At 40.8% G+C, this 25,042-nt stretch overlaps 1 protein-coding gene across 1 annotated transcript in view; it reads right to left on the bottom strand.

The window, feature by feature from the left end:
• Positions 1-773: 773 nt before the first annotated feature.
• LOC119736667 (receptor-type tyrosine-protein phosphatase F-like) overlaps positions 774-25,042 on the bottom strand; it is a 57,651-nt gene continuing 33,382 nt past the window's right edge. Inside the window, exons 22-43 of the mRNA XM_038210682.1 lie at positions 23,675-23,882; positions 21,522-21,618; positions 21,053-21,302; positions 19,742-19,781; positions 18,095-18,233; positions 17,709-17,764; positions 16,965-17,242; positions 15,329-15,416; positions 14,919-14,995; positions 14,577-14,613; positions 12,443-12,540; positions 11,765-11,881; positions 11,014-11,168; positions 9,967-10,102; positions 8,561-8,710; positions 8,030-8,129; positions 6,442-6,518; positions 5,193-5,327; positions 4,601-4,729; positions 3,792-3,943; positions 3,410-3,545; positions 774-851 (exon numbers count right to left, since the gene is read on the bottom strand). Of these exons, the coding sequence (XP_038066610.1) occupies positions 777-851; positions 3,410-3,545; positions 3,792-3,943; positions 4,601-4,729; positions 5,193-5,327; positions 6,442-6,518; positions 8,030-8,129; positions 8,561-8,710; positions 9,967-10,102; positions 11,014-11,168; positions 11,765-11,881; positions 12,443-12,540; positions 14,577-14,613; positions 14,919-14,995; positions 15,329-15,416; positions 16,965-17,242; positions 17,709-17,764; positions 18,095-18,233; positions 19,742-19,781; positions 21,053-21,302; positions 21,522-21,618; positions 23,675-23,882 (2,730 nt within the window). The 3' untranslated portion in view covers positions 774-776. The remainder of the gene's footprint in view (positions 852-3,409; positions 3,546-3,791; positions 3,944-4,600; positions 4,730-5,192; positions 5,328-6,441; positions 6,519-8,029; positions 8,130-8,560; positions 8,711-9,966; positions 10,103-11,013; positions 11,169-11,764; positions 11,882-12,442; positions 12,541-14,576; positions 14,614-14,918; positions 14,996-15,328; positions 15,417-16,964; positions 17,243-17,708; positions 17,765-18,094; positions 18,234-19,741; positions 19,782-21,052; positions 21,303-21,521; positions 21,619-23,674; positions 23,883-25,042) is intronic.

Genomic DNA, 25,042 nt, shown 5'->3' with positions numbered 1-25,042 from the left:
CGTCAAATTTGGAATATTTCAGAAAATATTTCGGTCCAATGGAAAAATACCATAACCATTCTCTTAACATGAAAGTAAAATTTTAGATAAAATATACTTTTTCTGCGTAAGGCCAAAAAAAAAAAGTCTCCGGTTTCTGGTATGGAGCTTTCCCCAAAAGTGGTGCGGCGACGCGGTCTTTTTTTTTTTTTACCTGGTTTTTTTTTTTTTTTTGGCTTCAAATGTCGGCTGATGACTGCAAATGGTGCCCGACTAAACTTAGTGCAAATATATGGGAGTCCAGAGAGGCCACATAAATCTTATTCACGATCATAACCCCATCTAAAAACACGTTAAAATTGTGCAGCAGCAGAATTCCAGTCAAACCAGTGAGTTTGGCGGTTTTGAAACATCATCTTGTATTGAAAAAAATACTTTTTCATTTTGCCGACGCGCATGGCTACGGCGACGCGCGCGCATACCAGAAACCGGAGACTTTTTTTTTTTGGCCTAAGTCAGATTTTTTTTTAAGTTGGTAGAAAACACAAAAGCCCATTGCTGTTGTTTACGGTGGAAGTTTAGCAGACGGTACCCTGCTATCACTGGTAATCCAAGTACCATGCCTGCTGTAATCCTCCATGTCCTGCCAGACTCCACACATGTGTAAACTTACAACCTAAATTTCTAAAAGTGTCACATGAACATTCAACAGACGTCAAGTTGTGACAAATGTTTACCTGGTACTCCGCTGTGGCTGGTAACACTTGCTCGTTAGCTTAGCTTTTATTTTTTTAACTCTACCTGAAGTTCTCGTAGATGTCGAAGGACTGCAGGTGCATTAGGGCTGTGTCGTAGCAGTACTTGTATTGTTCCTATAAAGCAAAGGGATAAGGATGACATGTCAGACATTGTTGTAATAACACTCGTTCCAACCTCGTACCCAGGGTGTCGAGCAGTACGCGCCCACGACTACCTGCTCTCTCACCCTGGTATTGGACCATTTGCATGTGCAAGATTTTTGAACACGTATGCAAATGAGGAGTAGTCTGGTGCCTGCATGTGCATTACATTAGCGTTTGTTTTTGTATGCGGTGTCTGGGGTAAAAACTGCTTCAATTCGTCGCGCCGTGAGTTATGAAAGCACGATTTTTTGAGTTTAAAATGTTACAATCTGGCCCGCCAATATGCAGTATCACATTTCATATTAAAATGAGCAAACTGGGAATGAAAAGGAGTATTTTTGAGAAGGCTTAAACGTTATAATTACAATGATCGTGAAAACATGTAATGCACGTTGGAAAATAATAACACCAACTACACGATATAAATCCATTACTAACCAATTGCGGTATCGAATCAGGATACAGGAAGAAAGTTTCCTATCCAGGGCTTACAATTGGAAACAAGGTTGAAAATAAAGTAAGCACTGGGGACGAGGTTGCACTCATTCAGATTGGCCTTCAAGGGTCACGCCAAACCAATCAGTATTCAAGGCATATATAGGATCATTTGCATATATCCCCAAAAGCAACCTATCAAATAAACATCCAAGACCTTACTTCAATTAATGATCGAACTGGTACAAAACACACCGTGAAATTATTCCGTCTGGCTTGCTGTCATTTAGAACTAGAACGGCGAAGCCGCCATGGCTCGCTGTCCAAGGCAGGAAGGGAGGCTGAAGGTAGGATTGGGGATGGGCATGATGGAAGGGGATCAGGATTCTTGTTGATGTGCCTAGGTGTAGGGGTCAGTTTTTAAATGTCAACATAAAAAGTTAACAGATTACCTAATAAATACATGTGTATATAGGTTAGCCGTCACTGTATTATGGGGGAGTTTTCCATTGTTAGGGTAATTAGGACCCAGTTGTGGATTTTTGCAGCCCCAACAGTGTCTTCTGCTCCCCATACTTGTATTACCATGGGAAAACTCTTGTGTAGTCGCCACAAATGCAGAACAAGAATGGGTACATACATGTACATGTAGACACAGCACCATCACCACCTCCCCAAACCTTACCCCATCCCAAAACCTTACCCCATCCCCAACCCGCCCCCTCCCCCACCCAACCCCCTACCCACACCCATTCCATCCTCCCCTAACCATCCCCACCCTATCACCTACACATCCCAACCCCACCCAAACTCCAATCCCTATCTCCTTCCCCCTCCCCTGACCCGTACCCTCCCCTACCCCAACCCCCTACACCCACCTACCCTATCTTCCCTTATCTGTCCTTACCCACCCTACACATCCCCACCCTAACCCTTACTCGAATTCCAATATCCCGCCCACCCCATCCCCCCACCCATACATCCCCACCTGACCCCATGCAACCCCTACATACTGCCCCCTCCCCTTATCCAACCCCTACAACAACCCACCCCTACCCATCCCTACACATCCCCAACCCAACCCCTACTCCGATCCTATATCCCGCCCCCTGCCCAACCCCCTCCTAACCCAACCCCTACATCCATGCCCATCCTCTCCCTACCTGTCTCCCCCTACCTGTCTCTCCCTACCTGTTCCCACCCCACCCCTACAAATCCCCACCCTACCCAAACCCAGTATTCCAACCCCTCTCCCCACCCCACCCCACCCATCCTAGCTCCCCTACTCATCCTACTCACACAAACCCTAACTCCAACCCTATCCCCCAACCCACCCCACCCCACCCTCCCCTACCCCATCCCTACTCCAACCCAATAAACTAAAAGATCAAACCAGAAGCTCATGCACATCCCCAAAATGCAAAGTGTACATGTACATGTTATACCGGTATACACACGAGTACAGTACATGTTATACCAGTATACATGTACATGTAACAATTAAAAACTTTAACATTTCCTTGAATTAAAGTTCCTCAATAAATCATAAAATTTACTGCAATGATATGAACCTAACTGAAGTTATAAAGATGATACATGACAACTGCATTTAATTTTTTTCCCCAAGTTAGCTAGAACCAAAAACTTAAACATTTTTATCTGAACGCGGACGGCCGGACGGACGGACGGACGGACGGACGGACGGACGGACGGACGGACGGACGGACGGACGGGCGCCCGGACAGACGGACGGAAATTGGTATTACATAGGCTCGCATCTGCTTCGCAGCTCGCCAATAAATCAAGAAATGTAGGCATCTCCAACGATCAGTCAATTGACTGATTTTTTTAAAATAAAGAGTGCTATTGACGAAATCGTGTTTCGTGATCGCAAGGTTGTGCGTGATTTTTCAGTGTTTTCTCAAAAGGCGTAACAGCCACTGCGCTGAAACTTCAAACACGTTGGGTTTGGACAATCGTCTTTGGATTTTGAGTGGTGTTAATATTGGAAAAGAACAAACTACACAAAATGCGATATGATCCTATATGCCTTAAAGAAAGCTACGTCTTTCAATTTTTTTTTGATTCCTTACCAGCGAGGCAACTCCAGAGGGCCGGGTGTTTCGGACACTCTTGACGGCATTGAAGACATCCACAATCTTCTCAGCTTTAATTTTATCCAGCATGGACAGAATAGCACAGAAGAGTCCACTACTACGGACCCCATTTCTGCAAAAAAAGTTCCAAATAAAAATCTTATTTTTAGATTGTTTACAAAGAGAAGAATAGTTTAATTGGCAAAGCACCTGAATTCACAAACGTTGAATTGAACATGTTTCAACTACTGCAGTGAGGTTTTGGACAGTAAACATCATGTAATACTCGGTAAAGAACGATTTGAATTTCTCTCAAAACTTTTCCCAGATTTCCTCTCAAAATGTTTCAACGAAAATCTGAGATTCCTGACTGACTTACAGGCACTGGACGGTGACTGGCCCATCGTGGTCTTCTAGCCATCTCTCCAGGTACGTGATCAGCTTCAATAAGGACATCGCGGAAGACGGGATCTCAGCATCCGAGGACCAACCTTGGAACTCAAACTGTCGCACGGTGTGCGCATCGTCTTTCTGTAACGGTCAAAGAATGTTACTGTTAGTCAAGGTTGTTGTCAATCCACCACAAATCCATCACAAGTCAAAATGACGAGTATGCTGAAACAAAAAATTGATGCAAGTTTGGGTTTTCCCCCTTCACCTACATAAGCCCTGTATAGACCATTATCATGTTGCAGCCATCTTGATTTTCTCCCCATTCAAATCAACGTTACCAAAGCGATGCTGGAAGAAAGAATAGTCTGGTTCCTTTTTTTGCACAAAAAACATCATTCAGTACTGTTACTGGATACAGGGAGCATGGCTGAAATGGTGGCAGCATGATAAAGGTCCATACTTAGTGCTGTCTGAAAGCTTGTAAGGAAAAATCCACAAGCTGACTCAGGTGGGACTCGAACCCACGACCTTCTGCTTACTAAATGCAGATGTCTTCACCACTCGACCACAGAGCTTGCAGGGGTCAGCTGGCCAGTTTGATTCAGATACAGAACCCCAATCAGTCACTATTTCGCATCATGGAATTTTGCATCAGAGAGATGTCAATTCAATATTGGGCATTGCTTTCGCCAACATAAAACATTTGTCTATACTCTCATACAGTCAGAATTCCTAAAGTACACACATTACACATGAATGAGTGAAATTTACAGATTATAGAAGTTTTCGACTTACAGGTTTATTCATGTTGTCTAGAGTGAAGGTCCTGCAGATAGTGCCATCGTAGGATTCTACTGACACTAGTTGTACGCTGTATGGACCATAGGCTGACATGGACTTCTCTGGCCAGTATCTATCCATTGTCTGTAATAAAACAGAGACCAAAACAACGAACATGAAAGTTAACCCCTCCTCACCGGCAGACGGCTATGACCGCGGCTCGATCACAGGCTGTGAGCCGGAAGATGGCTAGAAGTGCATTCCCCCACTTACACATTTCATTCATCATTCACCTGCGATTGCTACAAGATTTGCATTGACCGGTGTATTTTCTAGAAGGCGAAAGTTCGGTGAACTTTTATTAGTCATAAAAAACGCATAACCTGTTCAGTGGCACCTCTTATTGCTCTTGGTTGAATAGATGGGAGTTTTCGAGCACAGCACACACGTTTTTGTTCAGTGTACGTGTGCTCATTGTTCATAACTACGCTTGGATGATCACACTGGGCTACGCACAGCGTACTACACGCATGTGCCCTAAGTGACAACTGGCCTGGAATAAATTGGAATAGAAAAGGGCAAGTGAAGTTGATCAGCACACACAAACCTCATCACTAGGATCCAGGGGGTTCAGCATGACGATAGTGGAGGAGTTGTAGTCATACACCATACTCCAGAAGTCGATGGAGGTGTTGGGCATGGGTATCTGTGTGATGATGTACTGATCTCGCTTCCAGTAGCCCTGTGTACAAGTGACAATGACCGATTTGTGTCTTTATTTTCTCCGTAGCTTTGCAACCCTCATGTGTTCATCAGTGTTGTAGTCGAGGCCACGACAAGTCCAGTCACAAGTCCATTCACAAGTAAATCACAAGTCCAGTCACAAGTACATCACAAGTCCAGTCACAAGTAAATCACAAGCCCAGTCACAAGTAAATCACAAGTCCTGTCACAAGGAAATCACAAGTCCAGTCACAAGGAAATCACAAGTCCAGTCACAAAGAAATCACAAGTCCAGTCACAAGGAAATCACAAGCCCAGTCACAAGTAAATCACAAGTCCAGTCACAAGGAAATCACAAGTCCAGTCACAAGGAAATCACAAGTCCAGTCACAAGTAATCACAAGTCCAGTCACAAATAAATCACAAGTCCAGTCACAATGAAATCACAAGTCAATTACAAGTCCCGTCACGAGTCAATCGCAAGTCTAGTCTCAAGTCAGGTCGCACGTCGAATGTTTAGTCTATTCACAAGTAAATCGCAAGTCAAAACCAAAAAACCAAAGACCAAACCAAATTAGGTTTTGCCCTTCACCGACGTATAAACACTGTATACTCAGTGTGTTACCTCCCGAGTGAAAGATGGAAAAAAATCACTCGGGTGGGACTCGAACCCACGACCTCCTGTTTTTTAGTGCAGATGTCTTACCACTCGACCACCGAGCTAACTGGATCGGTTGGTTGGTTCGAATCTGATGTACATAGCAGCGGGTACCGCATGAACTATTATAAGATGGAATTCTGCGTCAGGGTGATATAAATCAAATTAGGTTTTGCCCTTCACCGACATATAAACACTGTATACTCAGTGTGTTACCTCCCGAGTGAAAGTTGGAAAAAAAGACCAAACACTAAAGATTCAAATACAGTAAGTGATTTCACAGGATGTTTTTGTATCCTATGATTTTAATTTTGTTCAATTTCCAAGCAAGTTGAAGTATTGGAAAGTGGGGTACACTAAAATTGTGCAAAAAGACCATATCAACTAGCGAAAAAGCCATGTGTTGTATGGAAGAGGCCACTGCAAACAGTTAAAACCTTTCTGAATTTTCAGAAAAAAATGGAATTGGACTTACATTAATGAATGAAGCATTGATGTAGTTGGTACTTTGCTCTGTACCCATGGTCATTAGGTACGGTCGGCCGCGATCCACTGTGATTAATAAAAAAATAATGTTTCAACAACACAGGAACTACATTTTGAACTTGGGAGATCTCAGGACAAGTATTAAACAACCTGTGTCATAGAATTAGCAAAAACTTTTCATGAATTTTGGATCACAAAAAAGTGTGTGTTCTTTCAGCAACACGAAAACAATTCACACACATTCCTTTGTGAATTGTTTTCAGTTTGTTGAAAGAACAATTACCTTTTTTTGTGATGCGTGAACAGAACTTTAAAATGGTGGTTGTGTTTAAAGTTCCGTAATGATTCTTGTACTAAAAGAACGCTTATTCATTGGGCTTTCATATCCTAGATTGTGAAAGTGCTACATGCAGACCTTCATTAAAAAAAATGGTCCTGCCATTTGTGTTTCCCTTTTTTTGACTCGCCCTGTACAGGTGTGTGGTTCAAATTCCAAGGTGTTATTCAACATTCTTATTGAAGTTTTGTGTAATGTAATAAAACTTTATTTTTCTCAACATGTTGTTTTTACAAAAGCATACATTCAACAAATTATATAGGCGACAGTAGCCTCCCTCTACTTTGAGATTTCCACTATAGAAATGTATATACTGAGCATAAACCCCAATTTAGGCCTGTCCTGAACTTACCGAATACTCAAACATTCAATCATCAACCGAATCAATTCAAAAAGCTTTTTGCAAGTTTGAATATTCAAAAAAAAAAAAAATATGCATATACACACACCACTATGATTTTTTTATTGAAAAGTTGCAGCGATTTATTGTCAGGTGCCACTTTTTTTGTCGATGGTAACATTTTTGTTGACGGCGGTTCATCATTCACATCCTTTAACCCTAACTCCCTAGCATGATTTACTAGGAACCATACCCATCCTCGCAAATTCCAACACCATATGGGAAACTGCACACACATATTTCTGATTCTGGAGGTGTGCCAACCCAGTGTAAAAGACTGTCAGTTTAAGGGTACTGTACCCATCCTGACAGATTTCAACAAAACTGGCACGCTCTTTGTGCAACTTTTTACCAGTGCAGCACGCAGTTGCAGCTGGCAGTTTCGAATATCTGAATATTCGGTCAAATGCAGTTTCGAGTGACCGAATACTAAATTTTTCAAAAATGGAGAGCCCAACCCTCATTTTAGAAATCATTCCACTGCCACTGACAATTTGTTACACATGATTTTGATGGTCCCAGAGGGCCAGCCTAGAGTCCTCTTTGAACCTCATCTGACTGACTGACTGACGGAATGTCACTTGTGAACTGGGCAGTGCTATTGTATAGGATTACCCAGTAATGTCAATGAATGGGCTCAATCCGGCCCATTGTGTAGACCAGATGCATGAAAGGACTTCCAGTGAATAGCCATGCTGAGTCAACGGAAAAGATTCTTGTGCATTCTGGGCCAGCTTGACTATGCTCGCCTTGTCTTTGTTTTGATACAGTATTGATCAATTCATTATTAACAGGTGGCATAATGACAGGTGTATGGTGCTAGATTGTTGTTGATCTTACATGGAAGGTTATCAGGGAACCTGTTCTTGTTTGCGTTGATAGGGTCCTTCGCTCCACGGAAGCGGTCCGCCTTGGCTGGGGGTTGGAGAACTGTCAATTTCTGAAGAAGACGCAGAGAAATGATGCTGAAAAATGGTTACAAAAACTCCCCTCCCCACACAGAAAAATATCTAAGTTGCAGTGAACCCTAATCGCCAAGAACTAAAAATCCATAAATTTGGGGTCTATTTTTTTTCTATCCACGTTACATCTGACATCTATATTTATATAATTCTGGAACACTCCTTAATGCAGTCCTCCTCAAAGAGTGATTATGAATAGCAAACTACCTACCCAACAAATACAAAATGGTCGTGAACTCATTCTTTAAATGATACTTGAATGGCAAGTTACAAAGTACCAAGGTAACGGGCGGGAAAAATGTCACACTTTGGACCCTAAATTTTTAGAACGACCCATATACAAATCTTAAATTCTGGATCCACTTATGACACTGTTGACATTTTGTTGAATGTTTTCGGATTGACGTACCGAGAATTCGTCTTGCATGAGAGTGGAGCGCCCAGTTGGGCTGGGTGTGTTCAGCCTGTCCATTGCCTGCCTGAGGTCATCAACGGAGACCCACGTCTGGCCGCAGAGGAACGCTTCCAGGAGGGCGTCAAAGATGAACATATACTGCTCCTGGGACGCATAGAAGGCAATACAAGAAAAAAAAAGAAGTGATGTCTGTTTTCTGTTTGGCTCATCAGGCCGGCGTTTATCTACAGTTTCCTTGGCACGAAACGACTGAAAATATTTCTATTCCCCCTGGATGGGATGCCAGTCCATCGCAGGTTACTCCCCAGCTAACGAATTTGAAATAGTTTGTTGCCGTTCGACCTTAATAGCCAAAAGCTGAATTGTGGTCAAATTGCAATAGAAACGTGGCACTTACATATACTTAAAGGGAAGATACAACATTTGCAAACATCACAAAACGAAATGATCAAATTATCACAAAATACCATACTGGATTGTTAGGGAATGACAGTCTACAGCATCCTGTAAAATCATGGCTCCTGGTGTGCTGACATTTTCAAGAAAAATTGTATTTTTCCAACGCTGGTCGGCCGACCAGTGTTGGAGAAAACTGGCTTTTTTGAAAAAACTGCTCCTACTTTTTCATAATTAGTTATTCCGCGTTTTCTTTGCAATTGATTACACAACTGTGAAGGGGTACAAGCCTGCTAGACTGATTCTCTCACCTTACAATTCCCTAAAGTCTATAAATTCTCCATTTCATCTTAAATGGGGTCAGGGAACCAGACTACAAGAACATGAATGGTTTTCTTGGTTTTTCCAGCATCTACAAGCCCAAAACGTGAAACAAGTCTATTTAACAATATTTGTTTTAACATACTAATCCTCCAAATCGATTTATTTCTGAAAAGTGCAGCAAAAGCAAATGTTGTACTTTCCCTTTAAAACAAGAGGACTTTAGCAATGACATTAAAAGAAATGATAGAGGAGTATTATTTCAAAAAGACCAATAACATCTAAAACTGATATAATGATCAATTACGTGTATCGGCTGGAGCAGTGTTTAAAATTGGGAAACATTAAAGATAAAAACAGTTCTCTCTCTCAAGACAAATAATATAGATATTTCTGTACCAGGCGGATTTACAGGGCTGTAAAGAGAATCTTTTGGTATCAGACAAAAATTAAAAGTTATAGCGTTAAATACGTGACTGTAAAAAGCTTTAACTAATGTCGGTACTAATACTCCTGAGTGGAGAGAGGCAAAGTGGGGGTGAAGTGGCTTGCCCAAGGACACAACATATGGCCAACAGCTGGATTCGAACCCCTGATCAAGAGTCACGAACCCTAACTACTACGCCACACTCCCCTACGGACCGTGAGAGATAAAGAGGCTGCGTTCAGACCGGGCCGCTTACCTGCGTCTGGACCATCCTGACCCTTCTGTCTCGCATATTGGTGGCAAACTGCAGTACGTCCACCTGTCCCTCTCCCTTGGCTTGATCCAGCATGGCATCGATGGTGATGAAGGTTCCTGTGCGACCCACCCCAGCGCTGAAACAGTCACCGCAAAAATACACACAATATGTGTAGTAAGTCAGAACGGAAAAATGGCAAAATTTTTTGCATTTCGGGGTTGGAAACATAGCTTATATGTGATGCGATCAAGCTACATGAGTCGTTTGTCGGGAAGTTTCATCTGCAGATACAGGCCAAAATACATCACAACACTTCATCACATTTCTTGGTTTTCCGACTTCCATAATTTTTGAACTAAAGATGGTATCAGCATGTGGTTTTCACAGCAGTAATGCTGAGATTGTGCTCTTTTCAAATCTGTCATAATTTTTGTTTTTGACTCGGGTCGACAAACGACTCATTTAGCTTGATTGCATCACATATGTTGCCAACATTGTGAGTTTTGGGTGATCCCTAGTCATATGGGGCCTCTAGGCAACTTTTGTGAGCATCTCACCAAATGTTGTGAGGATGGATTCTGGGGCAAAAATTAACTCTTTTGATGATGCCGGCTACGCAAAAACTTTTGGATTTCTGGTCATTCGATGAAAAACCTTCAATCTTATTTACGGCTTCTGACTAGTGCCCCTTTTAAACACAGATTTTGACCAATAAAGAGGCTGAAAGGTCACTTGGTTGAGTGCTGGTACTGTGTTCTAGAGGTCCTCGGTTCAAATCCTGCCCTGGTTAATTTCTTAGTTCAACTTGAAATTCTCATATGAAAATCAAACCTTCTCTATGAAAATCAAATAATTTGATTTAAAATCAAACCTAGTCAGTTTCCAAATTATGGTTATCGGAAGAAATTCCAGGACTTTTTGAGGATTCTCACTAAAAATATTTCCAAGATAAATATTACCCATACCTCGTTCCTAATTTCTCTAGCAATAGAAAACTTCCCCATAACGTGGCGTCGACTATGGCATAATGACCAGCCTTACCCTTACCTGCAATGCACAATAATTGGTCCCATATCGGGATATTTGGCGCAGCCTTCTTTGACCACGGCTACAAATCGGAGTAGGGGACTAGCGTACTGCGGCAGGCCCATGTCCGGCCATGACGTGAAATGATACTGCATGAGTTTCCTTTCCTCGTCGCCCTAACCAAAAAAAAAAGCAAAACAAAAATTAAAGATAATATACAACAAATGGACAGATTTGGGTGTTAGTACTTTATAGCAAATAACATTCCACTGACACGTTTAAAGTTTAGTGTTCATGGAAGCCAAAAAAATGCAACAGACAACATTTTTCAGGTCTAGTTCCCTATTAAACACGACGCTTCAGATGAAACAGAACAAGTTATAGACGTCAGGGCATTGTCAGGTCAGGGAACCAGACTAGCTGGTTTGCACCTGTTCAGGGATATGTAACCAATTGCAAACAGAATGTGGACTAAACTAAATCTGGTCAATTGGGGGCAGTATTTGAAAAAAGCCATTTTCTTCAACGATGCTTCCGCCGAACCATCGTTCGAAAATGATACAAAAGTACACTTTCTTGAAAGGGCAGCACACCAGGGACCATGATTTCACTGGCAACTTTTTACTAGCAGTCAAGTAAGGTACCTAATAATAGTTTGGTGGTTTCGTTTTGTTAATGTTTGCAAATGTTGGACATTACCTGCCAGTATCTCTTTTGTAACGACCATGACATCAAAGAAATATTTTGCACTTTTCAATTCAATAATACTTACCTTTTTCACTTTGAAGGCCCGTACAATATAGTCGGCAAGTTTTGACTCGCTCTCCAATGTCACCTCAATCCCACTGTAGGATCTGGATGTCGTGGGCCAGTACTGTTCACATTTTTTCTACGGAGAAATTTGTCAACCAATCAAAGCTGATGTCATATGTTTATGGAAATTAGGTGATTAAGGTTTGACCAATTAGAATGGATGTATCAAATATATGGTTGTCGTATTATGAGAGTCAGATAAATATGATTTTGTTCTGTGTGACGCTCTTTTAAAAATTTTTGACCAATCCAAATACGTGTACCATTTGACCGATTCATAAATAATGAGATATTGAGTTTTAACCAATCAGAACTGACGTACTGCACCAAGGTATTTATGAGAGCTGCTAAACAAATTTCTACCAATCGTAATCAATGTAAAATCTGAGATATATCGTTGTAATGGGTAATTATGTTTTGACCAATCAGAACTGATGTATGACCAGTGTTCATGAAAAATGGGTGACGAGGGTTTGACCAATTACAAACACCCAAGTTGTTAATGGATTTGACAAAAATAACGACCAGGAAGATATTTTCAAGGAAAGTAACCGGTGAAAAGTCACAAAGTTTCTTTAAACTTGTCCTAAACTGATGAAAAAACTGTGTCTGTTTCAGACGGGTTGTTATTTTTTACCTTTCCTCCCTCGACAAGATGCGTTACCATGACAATGATGTTTGTTTTCTCCTGCCAAATCATGCGCCACATGTCCTTAGTGGATGCTACATTGGGGCCTGTGTCAAAGAACATGAATGTTCAAATCATGAATTACGATAATAGATTTCTTACAAAAGAAACCCCCCCCCCCCAACAACCAGTGATAAAAAAATGTGACCAGCTCTACAAAAAAGGGTATTAAGTCGCCCTTAGCATTATTGTGTAATGGCCCGTTCAACATTGAGAGGGTGAACATTTCGTCAAAATGTGATTTTCATTTTTTGTCATGAATGACATTTAATACCTGAAGTTTCAGGTTTCTTTCACAGAAATGTTGATTTTGATGAACAAAGTGAAAAAAACAACCATTTCGTGTGTATCGTTCTGTTGTTCTACAACAAAGCCAGTTATTTCAAAGCCCGTTTTCTCAGTTGTGTAATTTGAACTCCAAGGAAGTAGTTAATATGCAAATATTCATCATATCTCCAGAACGGGAGGGGCTATGGAGCTCTATTATATACCAAATGAAAGCTTACATTGTGGGCTTTCCAACCATGTATATAACTCAGTTTCACTTTTTTTGCGACATAATTCCCTTTTTTTGTGGAGCCGGTCACAAATGGCTGTTAACAGAAGCACCTTAAAGGCCCATGCTCGTGTTTGCTGCTTGTACCGTAACCAATCTTCGAAGACCGTCCCGAAACTGATCTGGTGTTTTCCAATTTTGTATTTCTTATTCTGGGCAGCCTTTCTTTTCTTGACAGCCGGTGGCGATATACCAAGGCGACTGCCGAGTCCACTTCTACTTTTTGTGAGACTTTGATGGCCAGAAGTTGATGGTGTGGAGTCGTCAGCCATTGTCAAGCTTTTAATTTATGTCTTTTGGATACGGATCACAAGCGCTACAACTTTTTTTATAACATGAAAACTATTGTGTCTACTGTACTATAAAATATTGCTAAAGTAGCTGTGGCCAAGGAGAAGTTGAACACAGAGAAAGATGGGGGCTGGATTGACAGAAATGGGAAAATATGTAAACTTATATACCGTTTCAGAGGGGCAACTTTGGGGGAAAATAGGATATGATGTCATGTAAGGAAAACATACCGAAAGTTGGATGACATCATTTCTTAGTAAACTTAGACTGACCTAAGTACCTTTATGATGTCATTATTCCCTGTACAACGGTGAAATCACAATTTTGGTATGCTGTAGTATGTAAGACTATTACAAGGAAAGCCTCCAGGCCATTATGGGAACCATCAATTTTACGACCAGTGGCTGTCTGACAGCAGCCAGGCTGCTGACCACTGGGGACTTTGTGGTCAAGTATCTGATCTGACTGTTGATTGATAGAACAGTGTTTCACAGTGTGGGGTCTGCTGTGTCCTTATAAAGGTTAAAACGTCCGAGTGATTTAGAAACCAAAAAAAGCTCCACGAGAGACCCCCTTTAATGGTGTGCAGCTAATAAGCCAGTTGGGTATTTCAACTGCGCATGTGCACAATGATGTGGGTCACGGATCATCCGGGATAATCGAACGTTTCAAAGGCGCATGAACGCGCAGAATGAGCATGCGCGTAACATCGCGTAACATCACATCAGCGATGTCATCCCAGGTCATTAAAATACCAAACCGGCTAATTCTTAACATGTTATTGTACATGTTTACCAGCAGTAGTTCATTTGTGACGTTACTTACACCTGCGCACTACCAATAGCAACGTGCGAATATCTCTAGTTAAATGATGGCCAAGACCACATGGAGCAAGTTCAGGCAAGGACCGTTAGTCAACTACCCGTTAAGTAAGCTGGGCTGGAATAGCCAGCCAGACTAGTCTAACTATAGTCAACTAGCATGGGTTCAAACAAAGATTGTCAAACTGTCGTCAACAGTAAATAGTTCTCTAGGATTTTTCTCATGCCTACTGGTTTGGGGTCATAGGTCACAGCAAACTGTCAGAATCTTTTGGGGGTCTTAGGCTGATGAGGCCCCCTAACATACCTATTTTTTATTTTAAATTGATGCAAAATATATTTAGGCCAATGTAAGAAAGTGTCTGCCTTTCAAGAATCAAAACCAATAAAATACTAAATTCTAAACCCGACATACCTTGTGAGGCTATGTACTTTCTGGGATGTTTATATCCCTAAAAAACAAAAACAAAAAAGAACAAAGAGACGTTATCACAATCAAATTAGGAGTGTATTTCCTCAAACACACAGATGAGTCATTTGATTCAGCAAAGTAAGACATGGTATCTGTTTATTGTCACAGAAAAGCAAGGCAAAGGTATGACATCTGGTTTGCAAAAGCCATTAGATCAGTGGCTAGCGGTAACACACAGGTCTATGGGTAGTGGCTACAGCCGCTCCCATAGGCGCATGTGTAATTGAAAGCCGTAGCCATGTCAGTCAGGCACAGCCTAAGTCTTCTTACGAGCACTTAACTTACATCTATGTAGCTTGCATTGACGTAGTCTGAATGGGGATCCCCGTCAAGCTTGTCGAGAATGACGCGAGAGTGGTCATCTAGGAGAAACAGGACAGATTAAAGATGAAATGAGGATAGTCTGCTCCTTATAGACCTTTTGCGTTGAGGCGGAGTCAGAGGGCAATTGGTTTGGTATCGCTGGGATAGGCATGAGTCATCCTTTTGCGCATTCTTGGCTACCAAATTTAAATAACAAAGAACACCCTCTGAGGTATCTCTAAATGCAAAAGCTCTATTGACAAGAAAAGCGAAGTGCAGAGAAATGCTTGAGCCTGAGCACAAGTAAACATTTTCCATTTCCAATTTTGAAAGCCTATTATAATTATCAACCTTCTCACACATGTCCTCAACAGTAGTAGACATCCACTTACATGCTATGATGTTGGCATAGCGATTCTTCACTTTGTTTTCATCTTTCTTGGCGACATCCATCGGGTGAATTTGGTCACTTGGGAGACCCTGCAGTCAGGAAAGAAAGTGGAGGTAGTGAAATGACAATAATTACAAATCACGATATTATATTTGTGACCGGCTCCACAAAAAAGGGTATTATGTCGCAAAAAAGTGAAATTGAGTTGTATACATGTTTGGAAAGCCCACAATGTAAGCTTTCATTTGGTATATAATAAGAGTTCCATAGCCCCTCCCGTTCTGGAAATATGATGTATTTGCATATTAATTACTTCCTTGGAGTTCAAATTACACAACTGAGAAAACAGGCTTTGAAATAGCTGGCTCTGTTGTAGAACAACAGAACGATGCGCACAAAATGGTTATTTTTTCCCGTTTTATTCATCAAAATCAACTTTTCTGTGAATGAAACCTGAAACTGTAGGTATTAAAAATGTCATTCATGACAAAAAATAAAATTCACATTTTGACGAAATTTTCTCCCTCTTAATGTTGAGTGGGCCATTACACAATAATGCTCAGCGCGACTTAATACCCTTTTTTGTGGAGCCGGTCACATTTATAAAGGAAAACCACCTCACCAGAATCAAAAGTAATTTTTGGCATAACCAGGCATACAAATTTCACTATAGGTGTGAGTAGGATTACGCCATCCAACGAAAACATTTGGGCCCAATTTCACGGCGCTGCTTAACAGTTAGCAGAAAAGTTGTGCTTAGCATAGCCGAAAAATGTGCTAACCTTAAGCACTATTTCACGGCGTGGACATGTTAACCCTCGCGCGTGCATGGAGATTTCTATTGTTACGTCGCTAAGTTAAGCGATTTTTTCCTCTGAAGTAAGTGTGCCTTTTGCTGTGCTTATGCTAACGGTCTCAATGAAATAGACGGAGGCTCTGTTAGAAGAAAACAGTGTGCTTAGCAGCGCCGTGAAATTGAGCCCTGTTCATTTGCACACCAGTTTTTATCGGTTGCCATGTGTAACCATTCAGCACTCCAGACTCAAGAACCACTGAATGTAAAGAATATGGGTCTGGGAGCTAGATTTAGCCAATGTCAGAAAAATCTTGCATGTCCGTGCCCACTTTTATCAGGATTGACTTCAAATGTTCTCCGAGGGCACTTCTCAAGTGAGCTACCTTTTTGGGGCACATCGTATGAGCGCACTGGTTCAAGAGATAGTGCACCACTAATTTCAACCTAAATATGCGCCGTGAAATTGGGCCCTGTTCATTTGCACACCAGTTTTCATTGGTTGCCATGTGTTACCATTCAGCACTCCAGACTCAAGAACCACTGAATGTAAAGAATATGGGTCTGGGAGCTAGATAAACCAATGTCAGAAAACTCTTGCATGTCCGTGCCCGCTTTTATCAGGATTGACTTCAAATGTTCTCCGAGGGCACTTCTCAAGTGAGCTACCTTTTTGGGGCACATCGTATGAGCGCACTGGTTCAAGAGGTAGTGCACCACTAATTTCAACCTAAATATGCAATTTGTAACCCTTCACACACTGTCATTTCTAAGCCAAATACATGTAGCGCCCTCGTGCGTCCAGGCATGGAGCCATTAAAATGGTTTATAATGGTTGACTCACCGAATAGTCTACCCTGAAGCCTTCATTGTTCTTGGCTTTCTTGGCTTTCACGTAGTCGGAGAGCTTGTCCACCTTGACTGGTCCCGAGGATGGCTTTTCCTTGGTCACTCTGGCCGTCGGCTTCCTGTGGATGTCGGCCGGCAGTGTGGAAGAGTTGGAGGGCGCGGGGCGAAGGTCGCCCTCTGGAGGCATGGTATCGGCCATGTTGGTCAGGGCGTCTTCGGAGGCGACATGCTTCATCTGGGGACTGGGGGGCGACTTCTTTGTAAACTTGGAATCTGGAAGGTGATATAGGGAGATATTATGAGAACAGGAATGGGGATTTCTTGCAGCCAGCAAGTTGGGAAATTTGAAGGGGGGGGGGAGGAAGTGGGAGAGTAAGCTGACGCTAGCCAACCCAAGGAAACTTTGTTTAAACATGCGTTTTTGTATACAACACCAATCCCCCAGTATACTGTTGCATAATAGCTGAAATAGATAGTGGAACGTGAGAAATATTGTTGGGTTGGGAATTATTTTGGGTGGCGGGGGGACACCCAGCCAAAAAAAAAAACCTGTCTCGTTTAGATAATTCTTCAGTTTAATCAACGGTTAATATGAGTTAAGTTTGACGTTAAAAAATTACAAACAAAAAGTAACTAGCTTTTAAATAAGCAGCATCATGTACTGAAATGTACCAAAATAAGAGCCCGGCAATTAATACAGACAAAAAATGTAAAAAACAAATACAGACAAAACACTTACCATCAATTGTTGTCATTCCAACAGAATCGAAGGGCTTTGCAGTCTTTTGGGCACGTCTGTAACGCAACAAAAATTGTTTGATTGTATACTTCAGAAAAAAAGGCTGGAGAATGAATTATGAAACACTTTCTTACTTTCAGTGAAAAACAACACAAGTCAAGGCAGTAAAGCTGGTCCTAGAGTGCACACAATTATATTCCATGGATTCAGAATGACTTTTCACTGGACGTCTTTCCATGCACCTGGTCCATTCATTGGCATTACTGGGTAATCCTATACAATAGCACTGCCCGGCTCACAAGTGACAGTCAGTCAGTGAATCAGTGAGACAGGTACAACGAAGACTCTAGGCTGGCCCTCTGGGACCAGCAATCTAGAAAGCTTACCTCCGCTTGACCACCATCACTCCTCCAAAGATTAGAAAAGAACCGATCAATAGCACCAAGACCACGGCAATTATGGTCCCAATGGACCCGCCCCCATCTTCAGGTGACGGCGGTTGGGGTGCATCACCATAGTCACCAGCTGAAGTAAATAAAGCGAAAAATGACTATGTGCATATCTAATAATCGTGTAGTTGAGCAAAGGAATCGACTGGAGTGGGGTTTGAACCAGGTACCCCCAGACCAGTGATCTACCAACCGAGCTATTGGACATTTCATCATACAAAAGCTGTATCCTCTTTGTGTGATCCCTGTTTGCTATGCTTGATCATGCTGCCGCCATTTCAGTCATGTTCCCTGTATCCAACAACAGTACTGAATGTTGTTTTTTTGTGCAAAAAGGAACCAGACTATTTTTACTTCCAGCCTCGCTTTGGTTACGTTGATTTGAACGGGAAAAAAAATCAAGATGGCCGCAACATGACAATGGTCTAGTCCCCAGGTTTGCAGCATGGCTAATGTCGCTAGCATCATGACTTTGGGTACAGGCATGCAACTGGGACATCACAAAAAAAAGAGGACATTCACATCTTTCCAAGACTTTGTATAGTGTTTTCTATGTTTAAAGGGAATATACAACATTTGAAAACATCGAAAAATAAAACTACCAAGTTTTTATGAAATACCTTACTAGGATGTTGGTAAATGACAGTCTCAAGCACCTTGTAAAATTATGGCACCTGGTGTGAAGTCATTTTCAAGAAAATTGTATTTTTGTATACATTTCCAACGGTGGTCGGCCGACCAGCGTTGGAAAAACCTAACTATTTTTCAACTACTGCTCCAAATTTACCATTTTTTCAGTCCAAATTTTGTTTGCTATTGACTACATGTTCATGAACGGGTGCAGGCCAGCTAGACTGGTTCCCTTGCCTTAAAATTTTCCATCATCTATAAATTGATCCATTTTATCTTTTGTGGAGTCAGGGAACCAGACTACTTGAACATTTTTGTTTTTCTTGGTTTTTCCAATCTTTTCGAACACAAAACTTCAAAAGTGTCAGTGTAACAATATTTGATCTATTATACTAACCCCTCAAATAGTTCATTTCTGAAAATTACAGCAAAAACCAATTATGTACATATCCTTTAATGGTGGAATGGGCAGTAAAAAAAGAGGAAACCAGCTGATCCGGGCAAAAGTTCCATGCCTGTTGGAATGATCCCTGGCTACATGGCATATACGGGTTTATGGCTTCTGACTATCGCTCTCGAACACGGACATTGACAAACTGGGGGACTGCCAACATAGGGCTGGATAGCTCAGTTGGTAGAGCACCGGAACAGCAATCTGTAGGTCACAGGTTCAAACCCCCCTCCTGTCAATTTCTTGGTTCTACAATACAGCAATGGACAGCCGCATTTAAAAGCAGTCACAGAATTGGTAAAGGTACGTTTTAATTTCCATTCTATTGATTTGTTGGTTAATTTTTAATAATTTCATATTTGATCCAATTCAGGAACCATATGAAGAAAAATTGTGTTAGCAAAACCATGCAGCTATCAATACCTTTGCTTACTATAACATAACAACATATTGCCAATTCTTTATCATTCTTTATATTTATTTGTTTATTTTGTTCATCTTACCTGTGACTTTGATAGGTTTCGACAGAGCAACCATATGCGACTTGATGGAAGGAAAAAAAAAGAATTGAAATCACATTTAAAAAAAGGGAAAGAGAAGCTGTGGCTACATCAACAACATTTAGCAAACAAGCTGGATCGGATCTTTGAAGCTGCGGGCCAATGATGCATAATCTTCTATTTTGACCTTTGACCCCATATAGGTCAGATGAAGAGGTCACCATGGACATTTGTTTAATGCTTGACCAAGGCCAACATGTTGACAGCACTACTTTTGTCATTTTAAGCTTCTTTGAAATTCGACCTATTTTGACCTTGACTCCAGATGACCTCTGACCCCAGTTTGGTCATGTGACATGTTGGGGCTGAGCTACTGATACTTTCGAGAAAGTTTGGTTGAATCGGTCAAAGTATGTAGGAGCAATAGACAATGTCAACGTTTGTTACTAACAAACGGACTAAATAATAATAATAATAATAATAACACGATTTATAGCGCGCATTTTCGCAAGTAACAATGCGCGACTAAGGACAACTCCAGAAGACAATTTACAGATTATGTGGAGAAAACAGATCAGTTTTCAGTCTGCCCTTAAAGTTGTCAAGAGAACTGATGTTGCGGATGTTGTGTGACAAGGAATTCCAGCATCGGGGACCAGACACTGAGAAGGCCCTGTCCCCTGCCTTTTTGAATGTGCGTGGAACTCTAAGGTTGTTACTGGAGCGGAGGCCACTACAGCTGGGTGCATTAGAGAGACATGATGATTTGTTGAGCATGACTACCCGCAGATAAAAAAAAATTCTGAAAAATATCTTGGACATGAAGAGAAATCATCTTCAGGGACCACATTTCATGGAAAAGGCCAAATTACAAAAAAACCTCAAGTTGCTATTTGGTGTTCTTCAACAAATTTAATTTCGTTTTCCTAACGAGTTTCCGATTTCTCAAAAAACTACTTTAGTTTCTACTTTAGCATCTGCAACCCCTTCGAAAAACAAAGCTTTTGTTTTGGGTTCTTTTTGCTTTCCTAAAGCTTTAAAAGATCTGCCTGAATTATTGTCGGTCCGCAAATACTAATTTCAGTCGATGTCTCATTCAAAAGAGAGGAACATTAGTTTTGCAATACAAATAATGATTAAATTTTTTTACTTTTTATAAAAAAAAAGAGTGGGTAGTTTTTTTCCTTCGATGTCTTATACGGAAGTGAGTAACTTTAGTATTACTATAGAAATAACAATTTTGGAGAAAAAAAATAAAAATTTTCAGGAAGCAACTTTGAGATCATTTCATAAAGATTTTCAGCAAGTACTCACATCATCTGTTTTGCTACTGGATCCTGTCTGTATTTCATAAGTCGCCCCTTCCTGCAGCGGTGGATTGTAATACCCTCCGTACGTCTTATTATCGCCGATCTCAAAAGTCCCCGTGTGCTCGCTTTTGTTGACTTCCCCGGCCCAGTAATGGCCTGGGTTTGCATCGTAGCTTCCAAAATCTTCCTGTTGAACAGGGAGTGACTGGCGTCGCTTTCTGGAGGACGTTTTGTTCACCTTGACGAGGTAGGAACTGAGATGACAAGGCAAAACTCGTCTTGAGTTGAGACTTAAGACAAATAGTAAGGACTTACATGTACCTCATTATGATATATCTGGGATTCGTTGAACATGTGGGGTGTTTATCTGCAATTTGACCATTGAATTGTCTATCGAGTCTGAACAAACTTACTGCAATGAAATTGAATCAATACAAATATATCTTAATTTCTGTGAAAACACTTAGACTTACACAACGTAATCATTGTCCACGATGGGAATGGAGATGACCACTTTTGTTCCGGTAGACATCTTTGGATCAACAATCGGGGCGACCGGGGCAGGAATATCTGAAAATCAAAGGAATCCAGATATCAAAAATCATTTTCATTACATATATTTCCTCCCCAGAACAACTTCTTGCAGGATTTAATCAGAATTGTTGGATACATAAAGCTGCTTAGAAATTTAGAATCCGTAATTTTTGTAAGACAGTGATTGAGATTGGGAGAAATGGAAAATCCATTCGGTAGATGGTTTGAGGGCATAGAGCTATATTAAATTACTAGAGCGTTAACTCGATGTACAAAGTAATGCCTGCTGGGCGCGTCCATGTTTGTGCACAAACCTATGGAAAACTCGAAATTTTGTACGGCTTTTGTACGGCTATTTGCATATCTGCATTTGTATTCCACACCAGTGCGTCATCGAAGCCGATACGCCCAAAACTGAAACGCAAGATCAGCAAATGAGCGTTTCATTTTGCTCTACGCAAACAGCGCAACGTGTGCGCGTCCCTCCGCTGCAGATGCTTTTCGCCGTGACGCTTTTTGAACCGTCATGACACGCTTAAGTTATTTGCGTATCTTCTACTTGTACACTTTTAAAATTCAATCCATCTATTTTGATAGTGTTTAACAAACACGCACATAAATTCAAAATGTCTGTGCCCAGAGCGGCTTCAAACCGACTCCGCGCGCAAGAATGAGGAGTTAGCGCTCTAGTAATTTAATATAGCTCTATGTTTGAGGGTCACCAAGGATTACCTTAATGCCCCCCCCCCCTTAAAATTCCCATTTCTTTTGTTCTACATAAGCTTTTATTGGTGAAAACATCTTTACGGTTAAACCTAGTTTAATTGTGGTACCCGCTGCTACATCAGATTTGAAAGCTAATCCCAGAAAGCTAGGTGGTTGAGTGGTAAGACGTCTACACTAGAAAGCAGGAGGTCGTGGTTTTGAGTCCCACCCAAGTGATTTTTTTTTTAAATTTCACTCGGGAGGTAACACACTGAAAATACAGTGTCTGTACGTCGGTGAAGGGCAGAACCTAATACTGAAGGACAAATCCTACCGAAAATTCCTGACATCAGGTAAAATCCTGCCAACAATTCCTCATATCAGGTAAAATCCTGCCAAAAGTTCTTGACATCAGGAAATATCCAGTCAAAAATTCCTGACATCAGGTAAAATCCTGCCAAAAATTCCTTATATCAGGAAATATCCAGACAACAATTCCTGACATCAGAAAATATCCAGTAATCAACAAATTCCTGACATCAGGTAAAATCCTGACAAAGGTTCCTCATATCAAGAAAAATCCAGTCAAAAATTCCTGACATCAGGTAAAATCTAAACCAAAATTCCTGACATCAGGTAAAATCCAAACAAAAATTCCTGACATCAGGTAAAATCCAGACAAAAATTCCTGACATCAGGTAAAATCCAAACAAAAATTCCTGACATCGGGTAAAAATCCAAACAAAAATTCCTGACATCAGGTAAAATCCAGACAAAAATTCCTGACATCAGGTAAAATCCAGTCAAAAATTCCTGACATCGGGTAAAAATCCAAACAAAAATTCCTGACATCAGATAAAATCCAAACAAAAATTCCTGACATCAGGTAAAATCCAGACAACAATTCCTGACATCAGGTAAAATCCAAACAAAAATTCCTGGCATCAGGAAATATCCAGTCAAAAATTCCTGACATCAGGTAAAATCCAAACAAAAATTCCTGACATCAGGTAAAAATCCAAAAAAAAATTCCTGACATCAGTTAAAATCCAAACAAAAATTCCTGACATCAGGTAAAATCCAGACAACAATTCCTGACATCAGGTAAAATCCAAACAACAATTCCTGACATCAGGTAAAATCCAAACAAATATTCCTGACATCAGGTAAAATCCAAACAAAAATTCCTGACATCAGGTAAAATCCAGACAACAATTCCTGACATCAGGAACAACCCTGCCAAAAATTCCACATATCAAGAAATATCCAGCCAAAAATTCCTGACATGAGGGAAAAATCCTGACAATTTCTCATCCTTGGAGACACAAATGAAGATCAAATAATATCAACATATTTAATTAAATTAATAAATTAACAAGAGTCATACCTGATGCCGGCTCAGTATAAGCCTCCATCACGGCTGCTGGCCCCGGCCCCAGTCGCGTGGATGCAGTCACCATAATCTCGTATTTAGTGCCGGGTAGCAGTCCAAGTATGCTCCTCCCCCTTACTTCAGGCGTCGTATCAGAATCAGTATACTCCGAGGAAGGCCTGAAATCTGGATCATAGGGCTTGTCGATGACTCGATATTTGACCTGTTGATAAAAACAAGCTTAGGCTTATCCTCAGTATTCGTGTTTTCTGATCACGCAATTTCTGTTTATTCTTTCAAGCAAGCAGCTCCAAGTTTTTGTTGAAAAAAGATGGACGGGTACAATTTATATTAGGTCTTTGGACTGCATAAACGGCAAAACACGTGAGTTTGCTAAACTGTGCGTGTACATATCCTGCATGTATGGTGCAAAGTAGGTCGTTTCCTTACAATACTGTTTGTTGCTCTTTAATCAGACATTCTGTTTTCTGTTTAAAGTTTGTATTTAAAAAAAAAGTAAAATACTAAGAAAAAGGCCTTCAAAATGTTGAGTTTTGTTATCATGAAATTGAAAGATGCTAACTGTTTTCCCTTAAAAACACTTTTATTTTGTACCATGTTTAACAAATGTGCAGGTGACATATCAAAGATTATAAATATCAATAAATCTGAAAATTGAAAAAAAAATCGCCCCCATTCGTTTTTTGGGGGGGCATTTTTCTCCACTACAGCCTGTGCCCACTTCCGCCTCATTTTTCTAGAACGCCTCACAGTTGTCTTGCTAAGCAAAAATTAGCGGGGAACCAGTCACAAGCAATATAAATACAGTGATTTGGCTGGTAACCTGGTTTTGGTAAGCACATTTTTATTCTGTGCTCTGCATATTCTGTGCTAAGTGGTTCAATGAAATTTGCTTCTTTTGTGGTGTTCCCTAACATGGCGCACTTCGACGTTTACCCCGACTTTCCATATGTAGTGTTGCCAAACTTCTTTGTTGACAAACTTCAAATTCATTAAGTGAAGTACTGGTACTTTTACCTTATTAATGCTTGCTATTTAACCTCTGTGAACAATTTGGGTGTCATGAAATTTTGATTTAATCCGAAATTCAAAAACGGTGGCGTCCGGAAATTGGGCACAAAATTGGCCGAGTGTTCCCTAACATGGCGCACTTGAATAAATCTCAGGAAGATCCAAATTAGCAATTAAGAATTTCTGTAAAGTTGATAAATTCTGATAAACCATTATTATCTCTACTTACATACCCCACTAGAAGTTTGTCAGAAAAGCACTTTCTTAAATTGGTGGACATTTTCAAAGGGTTCACTGTGCACTTCGAAATAAAATCGGAAAATCCAGCCAAAATAGATTTTTCTTCAAACA

This window comes from Patiria miniata, unplaced genomic scaffold, assembly GCF_015706575.1.
Source record: "Patiria miniata isolate m_02_andy unplaced genomic scaffold, ASM1570657v1 HiC_scaffold_3, whole genome shotgun sequence".
Taxonomy (NCBI): Eukaryota; Metazoa; Echinodermata; class Asteroidea; order Valvatida; family Asterinidae; genus Patiria; species Patiria miniata.
The sequence above is the reverse complement of the archived record's forward strand: the minus strand, read 5'-3'. Positions and strand labels throughout refer to the sequence as shown.